The 22,062-nt window shown below is 38.1% G+C and overlaps 1 protein-coding gene across 1 annotated transcript; it reads right to left on the bottom strand.

Moving 5' to 3' along the window:
• Positions 1 to 12,218: 12,218 nt before the first annotated feature.
• Positions 12,219 to 21,808, bottom strand: LOC124111708 (homeobox protein MSX-1-like). Its single transcript, XM_046471487.2, has 3 exons — positions 21,222 to 21,808; positions 14,630 to 15,578; positions 12,219 to 12,351 (listed from the first exon to the last, which is right to left on the bottom strand). Exons 1-2 carry the CDS (start codon positions 21,703 to 21,705, stop codon positions 15,148 to 15,150), a joined length of 915 nt encoding a protein of 304 aa, XP_046327443.1. The 5' UTR covers positions 21,706 to 21,808; the 3' UTR covers positions 12,219 to 12,351; positions 14,630 to 15,147.
• Positions 21,809 to 22,062: the final 254 nt, after the last annotated feature.

Consider the following 22,062-nt stretch of genomic DNA (forward strand, 5'->3'; position numbering starts at 1 on the left):
GACAATCTTAAGAGGAACAGTTGCAATGTTCAAAGGGGCGTTAAACTCCACTCACTCACTCACTCACTCACTCACTCAGGAATGTCGACGATTGTGTAACTGATGGACTGGTAGCAGGTGATCCGAACAAGCACAACCCATGCCTTGAAGTTGTGTTGAGCCAAGTGTTGTGCTTATCATGTTTAAATAACATAAACTTACATTACACTGTCCTAGATTAAACGCGTGAGTGTAATGTTTCACCTATGTGAATTGGCAGGGTAATGATTACGCTTTTTTCAAAGAGTGTGGGTGAGTGAGTATGGTTTTAGGATACATTTAGCAATATTCCAGCAATACCATGACGGGGAACACAAGACATGGGCTTCACACATTGTACACGTGTGGGTAATCGAACAAGGGTCTTGGTCGTAACGAGCGAACGCTTTAATCACTAGGCGACCACACCGTCCCTATTTTAAGGAGACAATGCCCAGTTTCAAACACGGCGCGTAGACTGGACTGAAGCTGGACACCAAGTCGTTGGCAGTGGTCTCTGTTTCACTGTCAGTGGTAACGTTTTCCACTCTCAAGATAACCCCTACCCATCTTCGTATCCCCAAATCTACCCCACTTCGGACTGCATACAGTTCATCCCCCTGAAAAAAATCATTCAACTTTTCCGCGGTACAATTTATTCCGTCATAATGTTCCCATCCCGAGGTCGATACTGAAATACACAGAGACTAGTACACTCAATGATTTAACAATGAAAAAACATGAAATACATACATTATAATATCCCAGAGACGAACTGATTGTCACGACAAGTCAGCGCTTCATTGAACCCAGGACGCCACCTAACAATGAATACTTTAACAAATAGACAGCATTTGTCTGCAATCCCCACAGTTTACAGAAGTGTTAATCCTCGAAACTCAAGTCATGAGGAATCCCGGGACTTATAAACTTATAAACAGACTCCAAACAGTTGAATACATATATAAGTTTCATTAAGTGTTGTATGTGTCCTTTATGGCAATGCCACTTATGAACGCTAATGTTTAACGTTTATGTGGCGGAATTTGACTACAATGAAGACGATAGTGAGGGACGCCGACACCTATGGCCCAGAGAGACGCTGAGGAATCAACAACTTGAGATTTTTATCGAGCGTGTTGCGTTTAATTTCTCACTTTTGTTACTTTTGTAATACAAACTGAATAGAGAAAATCCTAGCAATTAAATTGCCGACACATATTAGCAAGTATATAGGCACCCATACATACCCGCCTATGAACACCATATGCAAGGGAGCAATAGGGCTAAAGCTTTAATGGAGAATAAAGCTCACCTACCCTCTTTAACTGTTTCGATACGGAGCCACTTTGACGACGGGGAATAATTTATCTTAAACGGTTGCGTGCTCTTGAAAGAGGTTTCTTCAAGATTAATTAGCAAGTAGTTCGCACCCATTTGTACTAGCCTAATGATATGCCGTGTGCAGGGTTTTCCATTGTTCGTTAAAGGGTCTATTTTAATACAGTGACACCCAGTATTGACCTCAGAAAGGTTCCATGCATGCTCATTGATCCATATCCGTATGTCCAACCCGTGTAATCCACGATACTCTAAACATTTGTGATAAGTAGCAGTTCAGTTTATGCATCATTTCAAATACTGTGATTATTTATATATCGATACGTGTTAAAATACATTTTATTATATAAAATTGAAATTTCGACTTTGAATTCAAAGCGCCAAAAAGAATATCATTTATCAAAGGGAGATAACTCCATGTGGTGAATTGTTTGGCAGCCCTCGCCCTCGTCCAAAGTGTTGTGATTGTATCGGAGCCGAAATTTTACAAATACACCCGTTTCTCCGTAATTACCCTATCTAACTTTCCATCCAGCCAACATGGGGGGAATACATTACAATACAAAATCCAACTTGATGAATTGGCTAATTTAGGATAGGGGAACATTATACTTCTCGTGATAGAAGTCAGGTTATTCGCCACCGTCTCACATAATAGACAGGCTCACTGACGTGAATCACTCGTTAATTCAAGTAGCTACGTTCTTTTTATATTTCAGACACCTATCTTTTTTCAGACATGCGCACTGACAAGAATCTATGTATGCAAATGACACCCATTCTGTCAGCGTATCGCCAGGTACCAGATATGGCGGCGAGTGTTTGAAGTGTAGATTGATGATTTATTTATCGTGCGATCATAGACCGTATGTGTTTGATATGAGCTGAAACTGTTCTCGTGATATGCAATTATCCAAGAAATTAACCCTATCTTTTGGCCTGACGTCTCACATCGCTGAGTGTCGGACTTGGTCTGTGGTGGACGTTTCCGTCTGCCTCTGGAAACTTACAGTTACTAATGGGGGGATACTTCTTGTATTTATCAAAAGTCAATGTTTCTTTTAACTTCTTAGTAAATGGCTGCGTTACGTCTGTCTATAAGGAAAGGTATATGGTTGTCTGAAGGGAAAGGTATATGATTGTCTGAAACGAAAGGTATATGGTCGTCTGTAAGGAAAGGTATATGGTTGTAGGTAATTAAAGGTATCTTGTTTTCTGTAAGGAACGGTATATGGTTGTCTGTAAGAAAAGGTATATGGTTGTCTGAAAGGAAAGGTATATGGTTGTCTGTAAGGAAAGGTATATGGTTGTCTGTAAGGAAAGGTATATGGTTGTCTGTAAGGAAAGGTATATGGTTGTAGGTAATGAAAGGTATCTGGTTTTCTGTAAGGAACGGTATATGGTTGTCTGTAAGAAAAGGTATATGGTTGTCTGTAATGAAAGGTATATGGTTGTCTGTAGGAAAGGTATATGGTTGTAGGTTATGAAAGGTATCTGGTTTTCTTACACACCTGTGGGTGAGAAACCCATTTGAGATAACTGGTATCAAACATATGTGTGAGATCGAATTCCAGGCACGTGATTGGCTACTCCGTGGTGATGAAAAGAGGTCAGATGATGACGGACTACTTTCCTTAGTGAAAGTCATTCATAAGTTGCTCGTGCTTCAGTCGAATGTTCACCAACGTCTGGATTGAACAACAGGACCGTGTAGATCTAATTAATAATAAAAATAAACAAACTCGTCCTCGTCTGCGAGTTTGTTTGTAATTATGATCAGTTACATCATCTGTTGTTATGTCAACGTTATCGTTTTTCAGAGTGTAAACCCCCTGGATGCCACAGCGACACATATTTCCCTCCTCTTCAACCCTTACTACGAAGTCGAATAAAATTTTAAAAAAACATCACGCAAACTAATACACTTCACAGTTTTAAATCACCCCTTCTGTTTATCATTTACTGTCATTTTAGGCAAAGCAAAATTACTGAAAGTAACTTCTGAAAATTGGGTACATTGTAAATCTCGCCAAATCACTAATAACGGCGTTATTTACTGTGTGTTTAAAAATCTAAATATCGGATATTTACTCAAATAATTAAAGTAGAAAAATAGCATATTAGTGATCACGGGTATCAAATCTAATGACAATTCTGCAACGTCGCTGATAAGCCTAGAATCGTTTAGAATGTTTTGGAAAATACGCAAACACGAAGGCCGAAGTGTTCGTTCCGCCATATTGGATTGTGTTTACAAAATGCCGGTTATGAGACGCCTATTAGATATTAGGTATATTTCAAACTCAGCTGCTATACATGCATCCCTGAATTCCTCATACATTTTAGAAACAAATGACAAATTGTCTTTGTCACCAATGCAAATGATCTAGATGAAATCATGTAAAGTAAATTAGGTATGAAAACGAAAACTGTTCTTGCTGAAATGTAAACAAAGCAAAATTCAGATTTTACACTGTGTAGCATTAATTGTTAGAGGTATTTTCGTCTAATTGTTGCATACATCGCGCGTTTGAGAATATTCATGGGAAGAGTATCGTTGCACTAATTATGGAATTACACATTACATTATACATTACAACGATGTGGTAAATTCAACAGAAGCCGTAAAGCTTTCCGTCCTGTGACGCTAAAGCACGAACAACGACGACGGTACTAGTTATCTGCATTTCTGATTAATTCCCATTGCCACATTGGAAAACATGGTAAACAAATAACAGTACGCAGATTGTCAGAATGTTCTGATTACTTACGTGACACATTTATGTATATACGATCCCTCAATCAACGAAAATCCTCCTCTGGAAATCCCGCATACTGTTGTCAGTGAACACGCCATTTTGTAAAAGTCGGTCACCGGTAGTGATGTCATACGGAAGTAAACATTGTTGTACGTATTTGGTAATTTCTTTGAGGTGTAAATATTTTACTCGGCACCCAGAGTGTTCTTTGTTTTTGTACAGGTTTGCATTACCATCGCCTTGATAATCTACAGATATGGCGGAAACCTTTTTGCGTAGGGTCACATTATTTATGAGCAGTAAGCAGCACATAGGATGACGTCACTTATGACAGCGGTGTTATGTATTAATGCGCTACTGCAATCATGAGAATAGACAAAATGCATCGGTTCGATGCTAAAAAGGTGCGATTTTAGGGTGTGTAAGAAACAGATTACTGCACTCGTGCCTGTCAGATACCATTGGTCTTACAACTCGTTGTTACAAAGCGTATCTAACTCTAGCTTTCGCACGTTAGATACGTTTTGAAACAACTCGTTGTAAGATCAATGGTATCTGACAGACACTCGTGTAGTAATCTCTATGTCCGTAAGGTGAGTGAGTTAAATTTTAAGCTAACTCACTCACCTTACGGACATAGAGATTACTACACGAGTGTCTGTCAGTCCAGAAAGGTATATGGTTGTCTGTAAGGAAAGGTATATGGTTGTCTGTAAGGACAGGTTTATGGTTGTCTGTAAGGAAAGGTATATGCTTGTTTGTAAGGATAAGTATGGTTGTCTGAAAGGAAAGGTATATGGTTGTCTGAAAGGAAAGGTATATGGTTGTCTGAAAGGAAAGGTATATGGTTGTCTGTAAGGAAAGATATATGATTGTTTCTGAGGAAAAGTATGGTTGTCTGAAAAGAAAGGTATATGGTTGTCTGTAGGAAAGGTATATGGTTGTCCCGTCGGTTGACTGTCCTGCATGTAGGCATTTCCCATCTGTTCACTGTCCTGCATGTAGGCATTTCCCGTCTGTGAACTCTCCTGCATGTATGCATTTCCCGTCTGTTGACTGTCCTGCATGTAGGCATTTCCCATCTGCTAACTGTACTGCATTTGGCATATCACGTCTGTTGACTGTCCTGCATGTAAGCATTTCCCATCTGTTCACTCTCCTGCATGTTGGCATTTCCCGTCTGTTGACTGTCCTGCATGTAGGCATTTCCCATCTGTTCACTGTCCTGCATGTAGGCATTTCCCGTCTGTGAACTCTCCTGCATGTATGCATTTCCCGTCTGTTGACTGTCCTGCATATAGGCATTTCCCATCTGCTAACTGTACTGCATTTGGCATATCACGTCTGTTGACTGTCCTGCATGTAAGCATTTCCCATCTGTTCACTGTCCTGCATGTAGGCATTTCCCGTCTGTACACACTCCTGCATGAAGGCATTTCCCTTCCCTTCGCTGTTCTTCATGTTGGCATGTCCCGTCTTGTTCACTGTCCTGCATGTAGGCATTTCCCTTCCCTTCGCTGTTCTTCATGAAGGCATTTCCCGTCAGTACACTCTCCTGCATGTTGGCATTTCCCATCTGTTCACTGTCCTGCATGTAGGCATGTCCCGTCTGTACACACTCCTGCATGTAGGCATGTCCCGTCTGTACACTGTCCTGCATGTAGGCATTTCCCGTCTGTACACACTCCTCCATGTAGGCATGTCCTGTCTGTACACTGCCCTGCATGTAAGCATTTCCCGTCTGTACACTGTCCTGCATGTAGACATGTCCCGTCTGTACACTCTCCTGCATGTAGACATTTTTCGCCTGTTCACTCTCCTACATTTAGACATTTTCCGTCTCTTCACTGTCCTGCATTTAAGCAATTCCCGTCTGAACAATGTCCTGCATGTAGGCATTTCCCGTCTGTTCACTGTCCTGCATTTAAGCAATTCCCGTCTATACACTCTCCTGCATGTTGACATTTTCCGTCTGTACACTCTCCTCCATGAAGGCATTTCCCGTCTGTGCACTGTCCTGCATGTAGGCATTTCCCTTCACTTCGCTGTTCTTCATGTAGGCATTTCCCGTCTGTGCACTGTCCTGCATGTTGGCATGTCCCGTCTTGTTCACTGTCCTGCATGAAGGCATTTCCCGTCTATACACTCTCCTGCATGTAGGCATTTCCCGTCCGTACACTCTCCTGCATGAAGACATATCCCGTCTGTTGACTGTCCTGCATGTAGGCATTTCCCTTCTCTTCGCTGTCCTGCATGTAGGCATTTCCCGTCTGTGCACTGTCCTGCATTTAAGCAATTCCCGTCTGAACAATGTCATGCATGTAGGCATTTCCCGTCTATACACTCTCCTGCATGATGGCATTTCCCGTCTGTACACTGTCCTGCATGTAGACCTTTCCCGTCAGTTCACTGTCCTAAATTTAAGCATTTCCCGTCTGAACACTCTCCTGCATGTAGACATTTTCCGCCTGTTCACACTCCTGCATGCAGACATTTTCCGTCTGTACACTGTCTGCTTCTAAGCATTTCCCATCTGTTCATTCTCCTGCATGTAGGCATTTCCCGTCTGTACACTGTCCTGCATTTAGGCATTTCCCGTCTGTACACTTTCCTGCATGTAGGCATTTCCCGTCTGTACACTGTCCTGCATTTAGGCATTTCCCGTCTGTACACTTTCCTGCATGTTGGCATTTCCCGTCTGTTGACTGTCCTGCATGTAGGCATTTCCCATCTGTTCATTGTCCTGCATGTAGGCATTTCCCGTCTGTACACACTCCTGCATGTAGGCATTTCCCGTCTGTACACACTCCTGCATGTTGGCATTTCCCGTCTGTTGACCTGTCCTGCATGTAGACATTTCCGGTCTGCACAATCTCCTGCATGTAGGCATTCCCCGTCTGTTCTTTGTCCTGCATGTAGGCTTTCACTTCTGTATACTGTCCTGGATGTAGACATTTCCGGTCTGCACAATCCCCTGCATGTAGGCATTCCCCGTCTGTTCTTTGTCCTGCATGTAGGCTTTCACTTCTGTATACTGTCCTGCATGTAGACATTTCCGGTCTGCACAATCTCCTGCATGTAGGCATTTCCCGTCTGTATACTCTCCTGCATCTGAGCAATTCCCGTCTGTACACTCTTTTGTATGTAGTCATTTTCTGTCTATTCACTGGGGCGTCAACACACTCTCCTGCATGTTGACATTTCCATTCTGTACACCGTCCTGCATCTAAGCATATGTCGTCTGTACAATCTCCTGCATGTAGGCATTCCCCGTCTGTTCTTTGTCCTGCATGTAGGCTTTCACGTCTGTATACTGTCCTGCATGTAGACATTTCCGGTCTGCACAATCTCCTGCATGTAGGCATTCCCCGTCTGTATACTCTCCTGCATCTGAGCAATTCCCGTCTGTACACTCTTTTGTATGTAGTCATTTTCTGTCTATTCACTGGGGCGTCAACACACTCTCCTGCATGTTGACATTTCCAGTCTGTACACCGTCCTGCATCTAAGCATATGCCGTCTGTACAATCTCCTGCATGTAGGCATTCCCCGTCTGTATACTCTCCTGCATCTGAGCAATTCCCGTCTGTACACTCTTTTGTATGTAGTCATTTTCTGTCTATTCACTGGGGCGTCAACACACTCTCCTGCATGTTGACATTTCCTGTCTGTACACCGGACCGCCTACATGATCTTAAGACCGTCCCGTTGTCACCATAGTGTTACTGGTTGTTTGCCAAGAAATGTTCTCGTTGTGTTGCAAACCTTTTCGCGGGGAAATTGTTACGAACTGTTCGCCAAGAGATATCTTCATAGTGTTAGGAATTGTTATTCAAGAGATGTCGTTGTAATGTTACTATCACTTCGTCAAGAGAAATCCTCATAGTGATTCGAGTTGCCAGATGTCCTCGTAGTATTTCGAGTTGGCCTCGAACAGATGTCCTCGTAGTATTTCGAGTTGGCCTCGAAAAGATGTCATCGTAGTATTTCGAGTTGTCCTCCAACAGATGTCCCCATAGAGTTATGGCTTGTTCTCCTCATCGTGTAGTTAGTTTTCTTCAAGAAATAGCTTTTCGAGTTGTTCCTAACAATATGTCCTCGCAGTGATTCGTGTTGTTCAACAAGAGATATCCTCGTTGCTTTTCGAGTTGTTCTCCAGGAGATAACCCCTTAGAGTTTCGAGGTGTTCTTCAAGAGACTTCCCCATGATGTACTCTACTGCCTTTACGAACATCCAATATTGTAATCTACTGGCTATATAAACATCCACTATTGTAATCTACTGGCTATATGAACATCCACTATTGTAATCTACTGGCTATATGAACATCCACTATTGTAATCTACTGGCTATCTGAACATCCACTATTGTAATCTACTGGCTATCTGAACATTATCCAATGTAAACTACTGTCCACAGGAACATCCAATATTGTAATCTACTGACTATAGGAACATCCAATAGTGTAATCTACGGACAATAGGAACATCCAACATTGTAATCTACTGACTATAGGAACATTATCCATTGTAATCTACTGTCCGCAGGACGTCCAATATTGTAATCTACTGCCTATAGTAACATCCAATATTGTAATCTACTGACTATAGGAACATCTAATATTGTACATTATGCATTGTGATCTACTGGCTATATGAACATTCTTTATCGTAATGTACTGACTTTATGAACATCATGTTTTGTAATTTGATGGGTATTGTGTGTTAGGGCAGTGCTTATCATGAGGACCCATCATATTCCGATCCTTTATAACGCTGGACTTTATACATGGTTCAAATACAAAAGTAGTCTGTCATACAGATCCAATACAGCCTAAGCAAATCTATAATATTTGGCTAGTCTAGATTACTGCAGCATCTCAAAATGAAGAAAGCCTCTTGGCTTCTTTGTATATGATTTATAACTATAATTCAACAACTGGTTTTTTTCTGTAAAATATGTTCATTTCTGAGACTAGATGTTAGCCTAACACAAAGGGAGTGTAACTGTATCTGACAATCATAATCAACAATCCCTGTAAATGTACTGTTATAAGTATGTATGAATATTAAAAAGGACATGCCGGTTTCCTATTAATTTCATATCTATGAACCTGTAAGTATATACAAAAACAAGAAGTATCAAAATCGGAGGCGAATAATGTTCATGCTGATTCACCTGATCACATTTTGTAAACCATGATGTCAGGTCCCATGGAAGCACTAATCAAAGTACAATTTATAAATAGTCAGTTCTCTGACGTGGCGTTCCTATGCTCAAAAAGCACTCTGAAGTGTATATATGAAGTGCCTATTTCTGAAAATACCCTATCTTAATTAAAAGAAATATTGAAATAGTATACACAATATTGCTTATTCAGACGTAGAGAAACGCCCAATGATAATAATTATAATACTTCTATATGGAGACACAATAGCTCAAATATTAGCCTGACTGAATCGGACGATATATATTTCTTGGTACAAAACTATGAAATGTGTATTCGGCTAACAAAAACATAATTTAACGGAGGTTATTGAAAATGCAGTAGTTTTATTTGTCGTATATTCATAATTTTTCGCTGTCTGGTTTAATAAATTGAATGTATATGAACTGAAATCGAGTAATTAGACCGACCGTTAAGCGATATTGGACAGTTGCAATATTAAACTGGTGATGAGATTAAATATCCTCCGCCAATAAAAAATAGAAAATATTTATGTATAAATATTTGATTTTTCTAAAGAAATACATAGAAGCCTACACAATGTACTATAGACTTATCATTTGCAAAATATTACCTTATCAGAAACAGTTTCATGGCAAGTACAATAAAATGCAGTTAAAAACATTTAAAGAGAAAGGTTTGATTTCTCAGCCGCATCTATGTGTATTAGATAGAGAGACTCGCCTGCCTGATGATTTACAATTGAGCGTTTGGGGGGATATTTTTTCTGTGATTATTAAACTACCGACCATTGTGTAAATCTCAAGCTGACGCAAGGTGGAATGAATGATATGATATAATTAAATTAAATTGTCTGTGTTGTTTATTTTGTACGAGATAGAGGCGTGACAGTGTGTTGGTGGGATGAAAAAGGCATACTGGCATAGAATGTATTATGCAGAGTGTGGCACTACCTGAAAAAATATTCATTTATAGAATATGTTACCTAATTGCACAAATGTACTCTTTTATACGTTTTCTAGCGAGTTTCACCTCGAGAATACATTATCTAGCGTGATTTTTGTAACTTAAAATTTCTGATTTGTTTCGTTTATAGAATACTCTAAATGTGTCATTTTTCGTTCATAGAAAATATTGTCTGTTTTGTATCTCTTATATAAAATATTACCTTTCCTATTTATTGCAACATACATTATCTAGTGTTTTACTTGCGGAAACACATTATATATTTTTTCAATTATGGAATAAATTAACTGATTAAATTACTAGTTTATAGTATCTAACATACAGAATATATTATCAGGTGTCTCACAAATAATCTACATTTTCCAAGTGGCTCACATGGACACAAAGTCATACATTTATCTAGAGGCTCATGTGCAGAATACATTGTCTAGAGAGTCACATAAATAATACATTATCTAGAGCCCAACATTTAGAATATATTGCTTGATGTATCATTTATTGAATGTGTTCTCTTGTGTGTTTTATGTAAGAATCTTTTTATCTAGAATATGTTCATTTTGCAAATACATGATCTAAAGTATTAAGTATTCCAAGATATTTGTATTATATTTTCTTGTTTCATATATTTTCCAATCACAAATTTCAGCTACATTACAAGCACTACCCCATCTGCTCCAGCCTATGGTGTCTACATCTGTCTGTTGCTGAAGCGCTTTAGCGCATGTACATTTTGTTCAAATTTCATGGGATAGGAAACACTTACAACTATAAGCTCTTTAATCAAAGTTACTCCTTCAAAGACCAGGTTAAGACATTCCAGATTTTTTAGGGTAGACATTCAGAGACATTTAGTAAATATGACGCGTCGCTTCAACATGATGCGCGAAGCTATCCCATACTTTGACCTTAACATGGAGTTTTCACACCTCCCTACTCACTGTCACTTTAATGGATCGGGTGGTCGGGCTCGGGGACATGGTTGTTGACATGGAGTCGTACCCCGACGGCGTCAACAGTTGCCGAATGCGGCGTTAGGCAATAAACAAAGAAACAAACATTTACGTTGCAGATATGGAAAAATACATTCCATGCAATTATTATGCACAAGCATTAGGTTATTAATTTACATTCAATGAAATTGGTCATGATACGGTGACCAGTAAAGAAAGGAAATTGCTTTCAGAGATGAATATTTTGTTGCGCAAAACGTTCTGTCTGGAATATCTGGTACAGCGGAATATGCCTATTATCTCACCTGTGAATATAATGGTTTTGTAAACAATAATTATGAGCTTTAAGGGATTGTTATTTCTATATTTAATGTCAAAGCTTAACATGATGATAGTTGATTATGTACTCTTATTTTAGCATCGGTGTATAACCAGTGTTCCAGATGTGTCCAGATCAGATTAACTTCCCTGCAGCCCAAGATTGTGGTCTGCTGTCTCTATCTCATTGTAGTTTAGTAATCACATAATACACTTCATTTAGGGAATACATTATCGTGTGTATTTCCTTGATAGTATACATTATTCTGTGTGCTTCGTTGATAGAATACACCATCGTGTGTGCTTCATTGATATAATACTATCTTATGGGTTTCCTTTATGAAATTACACAATCCTCATTATCTTGTGTATTTTTTTCTTTCCTAGAATACAGTATGTTTCATTTACAGACTACATCATCTTGAGCTTTGTACATTGATAGAATGCATTAACGTGTGTGCTTCATTAATAGAATACATATCGTGTGAGTTTCCTTTATGATAATTGCACATTATCTTGTGTATTAAATATGTGCTTAGTAACCAACCCAGATAAGCCATGGTTTAGAATCCATGTAACAGTCAAAGCATAAAATGATATGAACAGTCTAAAGAAAATTTCTTCATCATAATTTTAGCTTTTATGTTGTATTTTTTAAACAAGACAAGAGATAGGCGTGTAAGAAAAATAAATAATTTTTATTTAGGATATATTATACAACAGTCATGTTGTTGGCTGCAGAGACCCAGAATCTGCATCAACTTGATAAAGAAGTGTCGCTGTGCATCTCATCGACTGTCTTCGGGGAATCTGCAACAATAATAACAAACCAAAAATGAAACTAAATCACTCAAAAGGAATGTAAATGAAACATGACGCTTTAATTCATGGTACGGAAAGAATTACCAGGATGGAGGACTGGAGAAAAGGGAATTAAAACCATTTTAATTGCATGTAAGGGTTTCATTTTTCGCAAACTTGATTTCTCTGAAATATTATTTCGTCTTCGATGTCAACAGATTCACTAACTATGACTAAAACAATTAAATAGCCCTACTGTTCCTATTTGTGAGGTGATTATGGAAAATGAAAATATGACATATTAAACTATTTTGGCCATTATATGTACGATAAAGAAATATATACTGTTTGCCTCCAACTTTCCTTCACATATATGCACGGGTTACATATTGATATTCTTTGCAGCATTGCATGTCAACTAAGTTAAATTTATTTGATCTATCTACTTGTGATAATGGTATATCAAATGGATATATATATATATATATATATATAATAATAGATCGTAAACATAAAGTAGATAAGCCCCATAAATAATTTAGATTGAATACATTCCATAAATTAGTTCACGACCTATCATTACAAATTACGATATAATTCAAATTTCAATGTAGGATATTAAATGCAATTAACTATGTTTATCAAATATTGTCAATTTCACCATGCCAATAGCACCTGTAAGTGTTATTTATTTCACCGTTTCACTGGCTAATCTTAGACAGGCTATGTAATGACAACGCTATCGATTTCATCTGATTAGAATTTAATTATATGCATGTCAAAACTCGACCTATCAGATAACCAATTAATACAAGAGCGATGGAAGTAATAGGACGGGATTCAGAGGTCTTGTCAATCAACACCAGTTAAAAGATGTACATAACAATATTGTCAGTTTCACAACACACTCAGGTTCAGGGAGATGTAGATTTAATTTGCATGACAATACGCAGGTTGTGATAGATCATCCGACGCACACATCTCCTGTCATTTCATCCTTATAGCCAGTCCAATAGACAACGGCAATTAACACCACCTGTCATGAAGCCTAACATCAAGCTGCACATATCACGGAGGAACAATAGACTTTATGATTGATTCATACATATGCATGGAAATGTATTATTTACAATTTCCGATCGAGCGTGTTGATATATACCAGATAAATATTTCTCAACAGAGATAATTACAGTAGTCAGTATTGCAGTGCTAAGCTGTATTTCACAGAAACATTCGGTTCAGTGACCTCTTGCGTCTTTTTTAATATTCCTGATGATGGCTTTATTTCGCCGATTTCCATTTTTAATGCAATTTGTTTTATTGACAAGGAATGTCAGAAAAAAACTTAGATTTGATAAAAGAAATGTGTTATTTTCATTATAAGAGCACACGCTAAAACAGATTATGAGTGTTGATTGTTATTTACCTTTTGATATTTCGATTGTATTAAAAGGATATATGTATCAACAAAACATTGCCGAAAAGAGTGCACGACTTGTACAAGTGATATTCTGACGTCAGTGTTGGCTTAAGATCAACATTTGTCAAGCATACATGTATTTCTACGGTGTGTGTGACTATGCCTAATCTATTCACAGCGTTTGTGAACAAATTAATATGCCATAAAACGTGTGGTCAGTACTTTGATAAAACCCCTAATAAATTGTCTGATATCAAAGCAATACCAGTTTATATTAGACAAACAAACTGTGATCTCGTTTCTACATACAAGCACCAATGCCAAGCAGGTAATGCCCCATTTAAGATTCAAGAAAAAGCGCGTTAATATGACTGCGTGAAAAGATTATTTCAGAAAAGAGGCTGCTTCAGAAATTGTAGGTGAATAGCTGAAACTTATAGCCAGAGAATCACTCTTATCACTTGAAAACTCTTTCAACATATCGTTTACTTATTATTCTATACTTAGCGAATGCTTTGAAGACCTGCGACCGCTTAAAAGACAATTTTCATCATTTATCCAGCGCTTTGAAGTGATATTGCCCGTCAAATCAGTCGGTGAAATTGACAACAGCTTGTTCATTAGTTAAGATATGGTCGTCGCTTCATTACAGGCACCCCCCGCAGGGTAATAGATCCTAACCGGGTAGTTCGGTGCACTACTTTCTTTGGCGTAGATATGTTTACAAAGAGCGATGCGAACTTTTAGAATAGTTCACAAGATTTACAACGAATATGGCATTTAATCGTGCAACAAAGGTTGGTATGTTTGGTTGCGAGCGCATGGAGCGTTTGGTATGCATCGAATTGAAAAAGAAGTGATTTATACCTGCAAGGGCATTGTATTTTCACGGGTCGTCTAACAATTCCGCCATCTTGGATTTTGAACAATGACGGCCATGACGTTAGATCATCGTCTGCTCAGTGTGACTTCAGATCATTAGCTTGTCGTCTGCGGCGAATGGACAGTGGCCCCTCGGGAGAAACGTGCTTCTTTGATGACGTAATCATGCATGATGACCACAAATCGAGCTGTCAGTGTTTATAGGTAGCTAACTGAACCTTATTTTTCAGCCATTATCAAGACGGAAATGTATTGGCTCAAACTAAAGTTTTCATTCATTTGCAGTCTTTGAAGTCATGACTTGACGAAGAATCATCTTTCTATTGCCATCATTTTTAGATGGCAAGCAGGCCTGCGACGGAGGTCTTTAGGGGAGTTCATTTTAATCATAATAATATTTTGCCCTTAGGTTTGAGAATACAGCTTCGAGTCACGATATCACAGTTTATGCATCACCAAGTTCAATATTGCACAACAGAAACTGCCGTTACTGTTGACTATTGTCAGTGTAAGTGAGGCACCCCTGACTGTAGACTCGTGTATACAGCTAACGGCGACATCATGGAAGAGGAAAATAGAGGTGCGCGTGACACGTGACTATTGTAAAGCGCAGCCGCAGCTGCCGACGGAAGCGACACACCAAACAATGGCGGAAGCATTGGTCTTGATGCCATTCGAAGCTTTTCTAATTCGGCTTCTTGAAGTCGCTTTGCTTTTGCACGACGATTTTGGAACCAGATTTTCACTTGCGTTTCTGTTAGATTGAGGGACGCTGAAAACTCAGCCCTTTCTGCTATGGACAGATACTGCTTTTCCCGGAACTTCCGTTCAAGTGACATCAGTTGCGTGGTCGTAAACGGTGTTCTTGGTTTTCTGTTTGGTTTGTGCTTCCTGAGGCATGTTTTAGGACTTATTGGCTGTCGTTCCCCCATACCTGAAACAATGAGAAATACGTCAAATCAATGTCGAAGCAATGATTCACATATGAATGGATACGTACGATGAGATGAAAATATTAAAATCGATTCTTGTCGCAATTTCGGTTGAAAACGTATTGAAGGATATGCTATCGACAAACCATTGTTTACTGTTTCCGTATTAATAAATTCAGCTTTTCCCGACTTCTAACGACTTTGTTGACATAACTTCCACACCGTGAAAGTTTATTGTCATTCATAAATAAGACTATATAACAACCAACACAACATCTCCTAGCACAAACATAAAAATATATGAACTATATAGGTGAGATGATCAAAGGACCATTTCATTCAAAATCTTGAAGGTCAACTGTTGGATTTCAGCATGTCTACTTACGGATTATGCAAAGTGCATATTATAACACCGCTATTGTGTAGGTTTACTGGTGTATAAAATAGCCCAGCAGTACATGTTGAAAATGTGATAGACTAGAAATAAAACTTCCAATTAGAGGCTTTAATCAGGTCTCGTGCAGGTTTTATATCTCACATTGCGTTTTCCTCAACGTGTGAAATATTAGATCTCAATATTAAAATGCCACTTGTTTACGTCTCTGAAAATTCTTTATGAACATCTTTTATGACCTTAATATAAATATAATGCCTTCTCTTTCACGTTTGATTATTTCCACCTATTTAATATCATGTTTTATCGATACGTTCTACATAAAAGGGTTGTTTGGCATATATATTAATTTCGATATAGACACCTAGACGCCTTGCATATTGCTTGTATAAACACGCTAACATTTTGCCCCCGTTTATAATGTAATATATTGTGACTGACTGTAGTCGCATTTATGTTAGTATGGGTGAAAGGTTTCAATTTGTGGTATTAGTGTTCAACGACCTCTTTACAACACGTTCCTCGTTAAATGAGTGACTAAATCTTCAATCACGAGGTATTATCCGATGCTAAGGAACTGTGATAGATAGAAGACTGCTTAGATAGAAGACTGTTTTGGGGCTTTATTTTTTTAATGTATTCTCTTTACTCTGAATGTCCCGCGAGCATGTTTTCGTGCTATGGGCATTTAAACTTTCATACTGTTAACCTTTGTGCCACACCAGAATGCTTTGTCAAGTAATCATTAACACTTTAACGGCCTTGTCTTTTGAAATCCATGTGGTTTGTTAAATGCTTCACTCTTTAAACTGATTATTGAAATTGCTTTCAACGCATGGATAGTATACGATTAACTCATGCGTATTTGAAGTTATCACCTGATGAATACCTCCCAGCTGCTGCTATTTACAGAGAGCTGTCATATATTCTGTGAAATACATTAGTGTACATTTCAAACGTTTTGACAATGGTACCAGAGAGTCTTTGTTCAGGTGCAGTGAAAGTGACAAGTTGATCGCGCGTGACATCAGAAATGAAATGTGACTAACAATCGAAATGATTCGGACGGTGCAACACAGTTCATTTGCAGTCGTTGTTTTCATGCAGATTTCAACGTTTGTGAAATCAAAAGACTCATGTGACACGGAGACGAATATCGACATCAGTGTGATCATCCTGCTACAGGTGGTCCACCATCAGCGCTTAGAAGATGATAGGTTTCAGTAGCAATGAAGGCTAGTGCATGCACGTGTAATGAATGTTAACACGTTGCCTAATGATAGGACGCGACAGATATATACAGCAATGATATATATGATAAATATACACGTGGTGAGATTGCAATCTAATATCCATAACAATTATATCACAAAGATTGACTACAGTGCATATACCTGTGATGAACTAGAAATATAAAATCAATCATCAATAATGTAGATACGATCATATGGGTATTTATAATTTTAAGCAAAACAATAATTGATATGGAACTGACTGTTGTATGTACATAGTATTGATGTTCTACCTACGTTTTGCTAGGTGTTGCTTAAGAAATAACGAAAAATGGTAGCAATAGAGCAAGACTCTAAACGTCAATAATGTATCATCATTGATTTTATGTGTCAGATCAGCAGCAACATATCATAGAAAGATTAAGATATTTAAAAAAAATTACATTAGTCTTTCCCCTTAGTCTAACCCAGTAATCACTATAAAGAATTACAAACAGCTTCTCACCAAGTCTACAACCATCTTCATAGAAACAACCCGGTTCAATTTGTAACGTTACAAGTAGAATCGATATGATCGAAGTTGAACCCAAGGAGCTACGTATTACAACATTGTCCTATCGTTTAATACACAGAATTCCATGAAGCATGAAGCTGCCGTGTAGTGTTTCATAAATTATGTATCCCTTGGCCTATTATAATGAGGAGTTAATTGGTCTTCGTGGACGTATGTCTGCAGACAAGAAATCTCAAAGCAACAACCAAGCATAGTATATATTACACTGTTAAACTGAGGTGCATCTCCTTCGTTCCGCCCGCTGATCTGGGTTACAACAATGACTTAGTATTATCCTCAATGTGTTTATGGCATTATCACCTATTTTTTAACAAATTCTCAGTCGACCAGGCAAGAAATATAACTTCCGACACTACTTCACATTCAGCTCGGTAGGTTTATCAAAGAAAATAAGGTCAGAGTTTTAATTATTAGTTTCATTAAATAAAATTTATCGATTTCTTACTCGACCACAGGATAACATCTATGGAAAGGTGACATTATATTAAATATGATGTCTTTTCAAATAGTGCTATTACAATTACAAATTGATATTTCTTATACTTAAAACAATATTATCACGTATGTGCTATGTATAATTTCAGGCTATGTATCTCACCACTCATTAACGTTATTGGGCGACATAAATTAAATCGTTTTCAATTAACAAATTTAAAACCAAACTTCAAGAAATAAAACCCCAAACAACATCCTCATGTCACCCTACGGTCGTTTTGTTGAATGAGACACAATATATTAATCCTTTCATAAATCTCGAACAGAATAGTTCCAAGAAATTTTAAAGCTAAATATCAGATAATAAATGCATATATAGTATATATTACCAAACTATCCCTTAATCTTTATCATTTTACAAGTTCCTTTGTCACCTGTTTGGAAATAGTTGTGGAATTTTCTTCATTTGAAACATTTTTACTGTTTCCCAAACTAAACACAACTGCTGGCGAGTAGCCTTACAGGGTTTACAGCACCCATTAAACACGTACGTGCGTTCGGTAGCTTCATTCATGGAACTTTGTAATAAAGAAATAGGTTTATTAATTTAAATTTGGTATCTAAGTTTAATGTTGTCTTGTATTCTGTCTTATCCGTGCGTGAAATTAAACATTAGACACAAAAAGACTGTGATCAATATATATAATGATATAAGTATAATTTACTTTCTGTGTATTTTGCCTATCAATGTCAGCCCCGGTAACTCGGGACGATGAAATAAACACACCGTTGAAATATCTAATTCATGTAAACCATCGATGTACATGTAATTGAATCTAACTTCAGATTTATCAAGCGTCACAAGCGCCAATTGGTGACACTGTGCAATCAGACATGAAATAAACGCCCTTTAAATGAGTGAAATATCCGGACCGAACGAACGATTTTTACAACCACCACGCGTTCAATTATCATATGTTGTATAGACACCGTTCTTCGTTCAGGAGATGCAATAAACCCACTTATAGTAGCAATTGACACTATTAGTGTAAACCTAGGGCCACTTAGCCACCGGGCAGTGATGACCACTCTCTCATGATTAGCCCATTAACATATTGCTTGATACAATCGATGAGCTATCTACATGCTGGTTATATCGGTAGAATTGACAACATAATGTTGTACAGATAGTTCGCCGACTCGCCTGAGGCTACGCGAGAAATAGGTGCGAGACTGTGATATGTACATGCTTGAGCTGATATGTGCATGGCATATACATGATGACTGTGCTGTAGGTAATACGAGGAGGCACATAAAGGTTCATGACCACATATCCTACCGAAATTGACTACTATTGATAAAAGCGAATGTGGAATGAATACATGAATGTAATAGTACATGTCAATAGTATGCACATGTCATGATGTTATGGTGGAAATTGATTCTTGTTTCATGTAAAGTCTGAAAGAAAACCGCGTTTAGAGTCATTCATTTTATTATTTACATGTATGTACCATTTTGATAAAAAATAAATCATAGGTGTATACACAAGCAGAGATTTTGTTCATAGTCACCGTAAACAATATTTACCATGTTTTGATGATTGTCATAAAAGTCTCGAAACACATAGCGTGTTGTTTTTATATAACTATGTGTCGAAATACATTCAATGTAAATGAGACAGCAATTTGATTGAATTCATAACTGACTACATGTTCTCATTGTAACGCCGATGAAACAGATAAACTGAATTTCCTTTCATTTTTGTTCATGTTAATTACGGGGTTCAGAATTTTCATGTTAGCAATTACTGTTTTCATAGAATACAGGGCGTGTTGTGTACGATTTCCATTCAGCACAACTTGATTATGTATGCGACCAAGAACACATTTCAAATTCCACGTTTTGGTTAGGCTTATGTTGAAATTTGTATCTGCATTCACATACCACTCATTTGTACAGCTAAATATTCAATAAACTAACGAATTAAAAGTTTCATATTTACGATTTCGCATACCACCATATTGTTATAAAAGTTAGTCATTTTTTTCTATCAAAAATACTTGAAAATCCTACACATTCAAACATACATACTACGTTATATATATTCCCATTCATTCGTTTAAATATTTAGCAGAATTGTTACTGTTTATGGGGTGGCTGCGCGCTATGACCCGCAGTTAAAACTCGAAGGGAAAACTGGGTATTTAAAAACATATAAAGAATATTTGAATTGTAAGAATGTCGTTGTTCCATTGAAGGGATAAACTAAAACAACAATGAAGTCTTTGCAAACAACATTCATAGTAGTCAAATAATACTAAGAAAGGTTGTCAGTTTGCGTTATGTTGTAAATTGCATATATGAACTGGATATATAAATATCGGTACTATTTGCTTAAAATACATAGAATCATCCTCCCAATACTTAACTAACATCACAGCGCAATTAGTTCACAAAATTATACCAGTCCATTCACAATTCATGTGAATGGCAATTTACAAATTCATCAATGATCTTTTTTTATACCGATGACTTGGTTCATCTAAAGCTTGCTGTTATTTTATAGCTAGCGTCAGTTCGTGTACTCAAATTCTCTTAATTATCTAACCGTGTCTGTGAAAAGCTAAACCACTTTGGAAAGCAATAGTTAATAATTAAACATGTTGTCACAATAGTGTGTCCCGGAGGTGTGATAGTGGTAACTACAACGGTGGCTTAACATGTCAGCATCAATGTAGCAGACAACTGGAATTGCCGTTATTAACATACATTTTTTCTTCATCGATGTTTGTGTTCGCAAACCGTATGACTTGAACTTTGTCTAGCAATCGTTATGCTGTTGAAATATAATTCAACTGAGATGCTCATATAGGTTATTTAGAAAAACAGTACACTGTTAACGTATCGGTCGATTTTTCTATTTTTTTAAAGAAAGTGTAAAAAGTACAAACGAGATAAATAAAAAAGTCTGAATGTAATTTATCATTGAAAACTTTAGTGTACGTACCGTTGGCATGTTGAAATCTTGAAGCATAGTACCAAGATGGGAACGATGATGTAACAGGACTAACGGGTGGCCACCTGCCCTCTACCCCCGTGGCTGAGGGTGAGTCTGGAGGACTGGAAGGGGGAGATCGGGTACCTAGGGTGGAATTGCTTTGCTCTGGGCTTGTCGGTCGCCGCTCGGGTTTAGCGAGAATATCGTCAACAGAGAATGAACATCGGGATGGTTTGACCGGAACACATTTTTGTTCGTCCTTTCTCGACTCCTTGCTGTCTGTTGTTGTTTTGGAATCACAGGGGAGACTCGATGTCCTTAGAGGGTCCGAAGTCACACGAACCTCCACATCTGAAGCGTGCATGTTGCTGGTCGTCTCGTCGTCAACCTGTGTCGTCTGCGCGCTAGCGGTATCGTCTGCTTCGCTCTGACTATCGACAGCATTTGCTGCTATGGGCGTAAAGGCCGAGTTGCTGCTTGTTTTCAACGCCATTCTAACCTCAGATTCTCGTGAGCGAATCTCAATTTCAATACATCAGGTCAAATTAATCTTCTAACTTCGTGTTTCGTCTTTTCTTGAAACGGAACCTCGCATTCTGTACAGAAAGCCCCGCCCCGTTCTCCAATCAGCGAATGGAGGAAATGACATCACGAGACGGTGCAAGGTGATTGGTCGCTCGGTGTGATGGTTACAAATGATTGACGGCTCAGCGCGGGGCGTCTATCTTCTGAGCGAAGAGATCTTTGTACACCAAAACCTAGCGATGTAAACAATTTGTGTCGCATCTCCTATATTAGCTAGCGCTGACAGACCCTACTCGGTCGAGCGGAAAATGCATTAGTATTTAGA

The sequence above is a fragment of the Haliotis rufescens genome, unplaced genomic scaffold (assembly GCF_023055435.1).
Source record: "Haliotis rufescens isolate VD_foot unplaced genomic scaffold, xgHalRufe1.0.p SCAF_12, whole genome shotgun sequence".
NCBI lineage: Eukaryota > Metazoa > Mollusca > Gastropoda > Lepetellida > Haliotidae > Haliotis > Haliotis rufescens.

What these genes read in the sequence shown, in the direction of transcription:
- LOC124111708 (XM_046471487.2), bottom strand. Translation starts at nt 21,705, where the DNA reads ATGGCGTTGAAAACAAGCAGCAACTCGGCCTTTACGCCCATAGCAGCA. An exon ending in AAGATTTCAACATGCCAACG is followed by an intron (nt 15,579 to 21,221) that starts GTACGTACACTA and finishes TCATTGTTTCAG; the next exon opens with GTATGGGGGAACGACAGCCA.